Raw genomic sequence first — 8,851 nt, 5'->3', positions numbered from 1 at the left:
GAGTGTAGCCATAACGTTGAGGCTCCAAATTCAACAAAATCAATTGTTATTTTTTTTAAATAAACAAGTAATATTCGACGGCCTTAGGCCATTGATTGTTAACAAAATTACAGCCTAAAAAGACGACTCAATGTGGTTGAATATACATCTCAGATTGGCGGCTTTGGCCAATCGACAGTCACCTCTAGGATATCGAAAAGTGACAGTTCTGAAGCTTGAATTATTTCTTTGTCGAAACTTTTATTCAGCTACTCATCCAAATTGACAAAAACTATCAGGTAATTTCGAGCTACAAAATTTCATTCTTGACTACAGAATATTTTATAGCCATGGAATTTGGTCATTTTCACGTAATGGAGGTGAAAGGGCCACTGTCGTGCATTGAAATCTGCGCTTCAAAGCTTCTTTAGTAAGTAAAAGTATTTACACGCACAACTCCCAAAGGCAAGTTGTATTTTGGACAGCGTAAACAACTAAAAGTTGTGAGGGAAAAAAAAGAAATAAAAAGATGAGGCTATTCTCTCGGAACTTGCAACCAACATACCTTAGAGCTATTTTGATAAAAATTTCTTGTGTTTTTCCTTCTTCCACTCCTTGGGACGCGGATTGCATTAAGACGCCTGTGATGACATCCATACTTTTGCCACATCGCCGTTGGACGGTGCCATATGGCCACACCATGATGTATGTGTTTTATCCACGGGGTCCATCCTTTTGCCAGATCATTTTATGGGATGAGCAGATCCAAATCTCCTGCTAACAAAGTGGTATTGAAAGTCAATTCCACAGTTACCCTGTGGTGTGATCCAGCTGAGATTTGGATCTACAACTCATGTTTTACTCATACAATGAAATGAGCTGGCAAAGGGATGGATTACGTGTATAAAATACATACATTATTGTGGGGCCTACGGAACACCGCGTCCATGTGTGCCTGACCTCATGAACAAGGGATGTGGATTGCCTGCGAAGTAAACTATATGGGCCGCACCGTAATGTATGTCTTATCCACTCCGTCCATCCGGTTTTACAGCTCATTTGAGGGATGACCCAAATTTGAAGCATGCTGAAAGCACAGGTGGACCAAACTACAAGAAAAGGCAGGGATAATGACGTCCATCATTGGGCCCTTCCAAAGCCCCACAGTACTATTTATTTGTGATCCAACCCGTTCATAAAGCTACGCAACCATGGATGAAGGGAAAATACAATTATCAGCTTCATCCAAAACTTCTCTGCCCGTAAGAAGTTTTCAACCGTAGTCGTTCAATTCCCACTGTTTCCTGTGGTGTGGTCCACTTGAACTTTGAATATGCTTCAATTAAGAGCTCATGCCTTACAATGAGCTGGAGAAATGAATAGACGGCATGGATAAGATATACATCACAGGGCCAAGTTTACTTTATAGCATGCATAGTTTCTCGGTACGGAATCCGCGTTCATGGATCGGTTGGAGGACAAGTAAACATCAATGTGCGCTCTAGGAAGGTTTTAAGGAGTGGCGTGGTCCACTTTAGCTTTGGATATGCTTCTATTTTTGGACCCATGCCTTAAAATGAGCTGAAAACACGTGTGAACAGTGTAGATAAGATTCATACATCATGGTAGGCTCCGCATAAATAAATCAGCATGCTATCGCTTACTGGGTTACTCAGTACGCGTCCAAAAACTACATGGTCAATGGTCAGATTCAAACTTGAAGGCCGCCTGTAGTTTCCGGAAGCGGATTGCGTCCAACCCCGCCTGTACACTATTCCGTCCAGACAGGGATCTTGGGGGCATCTTCATGTGAGGGTCTAATCTACGCTGTCCATCCATATTTGAAGATAATTTTAGTTATGAAACAAAAAATGAGATATAATGAGATTTTAAGTGAACCACAAAATAAGAATTGAACTCTCACCGTTAAAAAGTTCTTGAAAGCCGTAGAGGATTCGGATCAAGCTAATATATATATATATATATATAAATTATTCCTGGTCAATTTGACCTTATTAATAGGTTGGATGGTAAAAATAAAACATCGCGGTGGCCCCTAGAAAGGTTTCAATGGTGAGTGCTAGTATCACCGTTGCTTCCTTTGGTGTGGCCCACTGATATTTTGGACCTGCCTCATTTTTAAGATCACATCTTAAAATGACCTGGGAAAAGGTATTAAAGGCGTGGATAAAATTATTACGTCACTATGGACCCACAGAGCCCTGCCCAGACGAATCATCGTCCGGGCGTGTGTAGGACGCAATCCGCTTCCGTTCCCTCGGCAAGCTGGCAAAGACCGCCGTAGCTCTCCGTTAGCAGCAGCCGGTAGACTCCAGAAAAGTTTCAACGGTGCACGTTTCGTTCCCACCGTATCGTGTAGTAAGGCCAACATGAGTTTTAGATCTCAGAGTGGCTTTGTCGGAAGCGGATTAGCTGATGTGCCACACATCAGCTATATAGCTGCTGTAGGTACGTGTCGTGCGAAGACGAGCACTGGCGCTCCTCGAGCTCCGAGTTGTACGAACGGTTCAAAGGAGATCAAAGTTACATGGCCCCCACAATGATGTATTTATTATATCTACACCGTTCATCTATTTTTAGAGATCATTTTAGAATATTATTTTAAAAATGAATCATATCCAAAGATCATCTGGACCACACCATAAATAGCAGTGGAGATAAGGATTTTCACCCTTAAAATTTTTAAGGCCCCCCGTAATGTTTATTTACCATCCAATCGGTTCATAAGGTCACAAAGACCTGAATGAAGAGGAAAAACAAATTTAATATTGATCCAAAACTTTTATGGACCACACCATAAACAGCAGTGGAGATAATGATTTTCACCCTTAAAATTTTTTAAGGCCCACGGTAATGTTTATTTACCATCCAATCGGTTCATAAGGTCACAAAGACCTGAATGAAGAGGAAAAACAAATTTAATATTGATCCAAAACTTTTATGACCCCCAAAAAGGGTTTCAATGGTAGATGTTCAATCCTCCGCTGGTTTTTGCATTGTGGTCCACTTGAAAGTTAGATCTGCCTTATTTTTCGTCTCAAGCCTTAAGACGAGCTCACCAAATGGATGAACAGTTTGGATAATACATATCTCATCATCGTCAGAGCCACAGAATTTGCTGACGTTAATAAAACAGCTATAGGTACATCAGCCAATCCGCTTCCGGTTTTGTCAAAGGCATCTCCGCATGCCCCACACAGCTTCCGACTAAAAAAAACCCTTACCGGGGGCGAAGGCAATCCGCGTCCGTCCGTTGAGCCAAAATGCGACTATAAAAAGGAGTGGTGCACACCACATCTTCCTACACCATTTACCCTCCCTCCGAGCCATTGTATTTCCTTCCATGGCTTCTTCTACCCCTTCTCTTCATTTCCTTCTCTTTCTCCTTCTCATATCTCAATCCTACGGCCAGCAATCGTTCCGCCCGCACGCCCTCATCCTTCCAGTAGCAAAAGATGCTGCGACCCTTCAGTACGTAACCCAGCTCAACCAAAGAACCCCACTTGTGTCCGTAAACCTAGTCATCGATCTTGGGGGACGATTCCTATGGGTCGATTGCGATTCGGGCTACGTGTCGTCCTCTTATCTCCCAGCCCGTTGCCGTTCCGCCCAATGCTCGCTAGCCAAATCTACTTCATGTGGTGAGTGCTTCTCTATCCCTAAGCCAGGTTGCAACAACAACACATGTGGCCTCTTCCCAGGGAACCCATTCATAAGCACGAGCACAAGCGGAGAGCTTGCCCAAGATGTTCTATCCCTCCAATCGACAGATGGTTCGAACCCAGGCACTGTCGTCACCGTTCCACGCTTCCTTTTCACTTGTGGATCCACATTTCTCTTACAGGGCCTCGCTAATGGTGCTAAAGGAATAGCTGGCCTTGGAAGGACGCCTATTGCATTCCCGTCTCAGTTCGCATCTGCATTTAGCTTCCATCGGAAATTCGCCATCTGTCTTTCATCATCGACGACATCCAACGGTGTGATATTCTTCGGTGATGGACCTTATGTTTTTCTTCTTAACAAGGAACTCTCCAACTCACTTATCTACACTCCTCTCCTCACCAACCCTGTAAGCACTGCTGGAGTCTCTACGCAGGGAGAGCCGTCGTATGAGTACTTCATCGGTGTGAAATCGATCAAGATCAGTGAAAAGCGTGTCCCGTTAAATGCATCCTTGCTGTCCATTGATAACAATGGCTTTGGTGGAACGAAAATCAGCACCGTCAATCCTTACACAACTCTGGAGACGTCCATCTACAAGGCTTTCTCTGAGGCTTTCATTAGAGAGGCCACATCCAGGAATATCACTCGAGCGGCACCGGTGGCGCCTTTTGACGTGTGCTTCAGCTCAAAGGGGATCGGAAGTACACGAGTAGGGCCTGCCGTTCCGTGGGTCGATCTTGTCTTGCAGAGCGAGAATGTCTACTGGAGAATCTTTGGGGCGAATTCGATGGTGTATGTGAATGATGACGTGGTATGCCTGGCATTTGTTGATGGTGGGTCTAACCCTAGAACGTCGATCGTGATCGGAGGCTATCAGTTGGAGGATAATCTTCTACAATTTGATCTAGCTACTTCAAGACTAGGGTTCACCTCCTCACTTCTCTTCAGGCAAACCACATGTGCCAACTTCAACTTCACATCCAACGTCTAGACGGTCCTGATAATTATTTTAGTATAGATATGTGATCATATGTTTCTACAATATATCTACGCCATACAGTTGTGAATAAACGGCCACGATCATTAGTTGGGTGATTTTCATTTCTTTGTAATGTTACGAAATATTAATAAAGAAATTTAAAAAGAACTTATGCATGGTGTATTTGCGGACCACACCAAAGGAAGCTGCACTGGTAATGACACCCAACGAAGAAACCTTTCTAAGGTCTAACTAGATGTTTTTTTTAAAAAAAAATTTTATTTTTACCATTCAACCTATGCATAAGGTCATGTAGACGTGAATGAAGTTAAAACACATTTATCAGCTTGATCCGTAACTTCTCAAGCTCCCAATAAGTTTTTAATGGTGGACGTTCAATCCCCACTTTGTGGTCTACTTAAGCTTTGTACCTTCCTCAATTTTTGATTCATATCTTAAAATGATACCACAAAAGCGTTGAATCGCGTGGATAAAACACTTATATCACGGTGGGCCCTCCAGAGCCCCGCCCGGGGGAGGGGGAGGGATGCAATCCGCGTCCATCTTACCTCACGTCTTAGAGAAAAGGACGTTGTAGTATATTGTTGTTGGATATCTTTCGAGTATTTATATCATTCTCTTTATTATCTTATATAACTTTATATATTTTTATTATTATACGCGACGTGCTGTTCCTTTGAATCGATGACTTTTGGGCAAAACCATTAACGAAGCATCTTAGCCACGTAAGTATGGCTTTATCCTTTGAAGAACTGGAACCATCTGGACGACCCACGTGTCACTTCATCACTTTCCATGTTCGGAGATGATACGGCAGAGCCGGAAGAACTGGAATTGGTAGAGCCATCTCTCCACATAACACCTGTCATGGTCATGCATACTATCAATCAGATGCACCAATATTCTAAACTAGACTGATGGCTTGCATGGTAGGGAATCCTATCCACTACTTTCTCTACAGTTTATTCGACTGTATTTTTAACCGTTAACTTCTTCTTCTTCTTCTTCTTTTTGTTTTACACCGTCGCTTTAATGGCCACAAATCAGACGGACAGATTGTCTAATAAATGTGTTTTGACACATAAACCATCCATGCTAGGGCCCTCCATATGGACAGATGCGATTTGCAAATCACCTTGTCAGGTGAACCGCAGGCATCACTGTAGCATCTCCTGTATTAGATGGAGATACAGTTTAGAAGCATCAAAATATGGAAACGGATTCGCTACTCCCCTGCCACTAGCCAATGGCTAATAGTCGGTGCTCTGTGGGCCCCTCCATGATGTATGTGGTTCATCCATGCCGTCCATCTAATTTTCTAGATCATTTTATGATATGAGCCCAAAAATGAGATATATTCCAATCTCAAATGGACCACATTACATGAAACAGTGTCGATTGAACTTAGACCATTAAAAAGTTTTTGGGGCATAAAAGTTTTGGATCAAGCTGATCTTTGTTTTTTCCCTTCATCTAGGTCCCTATGACCTAATCAACAGATTGGATGTCAAATAAACAATACAACGGGCCTTTGGAGGATTTTAATGGTGGATAGCCAATCACTATTGTTTTCCTATGGATAGCCAATCCACCTGAGATTTATATCCCTCTCATTTTTGGGGTCAAACCCTAAAATGATATGTAAAAATGGATGAACGGCATGGATAAAATACATACTTCATAGTGGGCCCGCAGAGCACCGACCACTAGCCACCAGGCTAGTGGCAGGGGGCGTAGCCAATCCGTTTCCTAAAAATATCGTAGAGTTATCTGTTCGTTGTACACGTGGCATCGTAACTTGCTTTTTGGGACCGTCCATCTAGTTTCTCCAACAGTGGATATATAATGATTAAAAGGGAATACAGATCAGCTCATCTTCATCATCTGTTCAGTGACCTTCAATGCAACGGTAGGAAGCAAAAGGAGCTACAGATAGAATTGTCTAATAGATTCATTTTCGATACATAATTCATCCATTACCAGTTGATGGACGGCCTCGATGTACCGCCCGGCCACGTGTACCGTGGAAAAGACTCTCCATTGGTGGGGCTCTACCAGATTATCTCCCACTCAAGACCGTGCAGATGCTTATCGGGAAATTGCCCAACTCGCCTCAAAGTTTGGGCAAATTACCTCGACACTTCATATATTCTCTAAAGGGCTTTCTGACCGCTTTTAGAGATTATTTTGGATGAAAATGTCCCTGACCTTCACTTAGTAGTTGCACGGTTTTCTATAGGGACTAAGAAGTTATGTTGTATTGAATGCTAATAAAGTGATGTGTACGGAACCCTTTTCGCGTGTGCATAAGGACTAAACTTGTGGGGGCCATATTGATGTATGTGTATAATCCATGCCATCCATCCTTTTTACCATATCATTTTAGGGCTAGGGCCCAAATATTAGCCTGATCTAGAGCTCGTGTGGATCACATAATAGAAAATAATGGTGATAATGGAACCTGCTGTTGAAACTTTCCAAGCTCACTGCGATGTTTGTTAGAAGTGGACATTGTCCAAGTCAGGACCTTTTGGGCCCACGCCGAGCTGGCCGACAAGGTGGACGGAACGGATCTCCCCATTGTTGGCCTCAGGCGGCATGGATTATTCACATACATCAATGTAGGCCCCACTAGATGGTCCTTGCTAAGGCCTATCAAAATGAAAACTTCGACTTGTATAGGAAGTGAATACATTGCAAACTACGAACCATGCAACATGACAACCACGACCCATATAACATAGCAACTACGACTATGCAAACCACGACTCAGATGGGCCCACATTGATGTATGTGAATAATCCATGCCGCTCATCCTTTTTGTTGTGTCATTTTAGGGGTAGAGTCAAATATCAACCACGACCCTTTGTGGATGAAAACCACGATCTATTGTGCATGTGACCCACGACCATTCAAATGAATCGTGATTGTCATGTAGCAAGGGTTGTGATTGTCATATTATATGGGTTGTGGTTGTCATAATGGTCGTGGTTGTCACGGGTCGTAGCTATCATGTTATATGGGTCGTGGTTGTCATGTTATATAGGTCGTAGTTAATATAAGTTGTGGTTGTCATATTATATGGGTCTTGTCATATTATAGGGGTCGTGGTTGTCACAAGTTGTAGTTATCATGTTATATGGGTCATGGTTGTAATGTGGTAAGGGTCGTGGTTGTCATATTATATGGGTCGTGGTTGTCATGTTATATGGGTTGTAGTTGTAATGTGGTAAGGGTCGTAGTTGTTATGGATCGTGGTTGTCATGTTATATGGGTTGTAGTCGTAATGTGGTAAGGGTCGTAGTTGTTATGGGTCGTGGTTGTAATGTGGTAAGGGTCGTACTTGTTATGGGTCGTGGTTGTCGTGGGTCATAGTTATCATGTTATATGGGTCGTGGTTCTCATGTGATGCTTGTTAAAAGTGGATAATGCCCAAGTCAGGACTTTTTGGATTCACAGCGAGCTAGTCGACAAGGTGGATGGATCGGATCACCCCATTGTGGACCTTAAGCTATGATACCAATGGTTTGGTAGAAAAGGAAGTGAACACGTTGCAAACCACGAACCATGTAACATGACAACCACGACTCATATAACATGACAACTACAACCCATACAAACCACGACCCAAATTGGCTCACATTCATGTATGTGAATAATCCATGCCGCCCATCCTTTTTGTTGTGTCATTTTAGGGGTATGGTCAAATATCAACCATGACCCTTTGTGGATGAAAACCACAATCCATTGTGCATGTAAACCACGACCCTTTGAATGGATCGTAGTTGTCATATAGCAAGGGTCGAGGTTGTCATATTATATGGGTCATAGTTGTAAAGTTATATGGGTCATTGATGTCATTTATATGGGTCGTGATTGTCATGGGTCGTAGTTGTCAAGTTATATGGGTCATGGTTATGGGTCATAGTTGTCATGTTATATGGGTCGTGGTTATCATGTTTTATGGGTCGTGGTTGTCATCCTGGTCGTGGTTGTCATGGGTCGTAGTTATCATGTTATATGAGTCGTAGTTGTCATGTTATGTGGGTCGTGGTTGATATAGGTCGTGATTGTCATGCCCCAAAAGGTTTTCATTAGTAGGTTTTTAATTTCACTGTTTTCTATGGTGTGGTCCACATGAGCTTTTGATATGCCTCATTTTTTGGCTCATTCCTTAAAATGATCTTT

General features: G+C 42.7%; 1 protein-coding gene across 1 annotated transcript; it reads left to right on the top strand.

The window, feature by feature from the left end:
* The first annotated feature begins 3,234 nt into the window (after positions 1–3,234).
* LOC131226091 (probable aspartic proteinase GIP2) lies at positions 3,235–4,768 on the top strand. The gene has a single exon (XM_058221776.1). It carries the CDS (start codon positions 3,344–3,346, stop codon positions 4,652–4,654), a length of 1,311 nt encoding a protein of 436 aa, XP_058077759.1. The 5' UTR covers positions 3,235–3,343; the 3' UTR covers positions 4,655–4,768.
* Positions 4,769–8,851: the final 4,083 nt, after the last annotated feature.

This window comes from Magnolia sinica, chromosome 14, assembly GCF_029962835.1.
Source record: "Magnolia sinica isolate HGM2019 chromosome 14, MsV1, whole genome shotgun sequence".
Lineage (NCBI taxonomy): Eukaryota > Viridiplantae > Streptophyta > Magnoliopsida > Magnoliales > Magnoliaceae > Magnolia > Magnolia sinica.
Note: the sequence above shows the minus strand (reverse complement) of the source record. Positions and strands in the feature narration are given on the sequence as shown.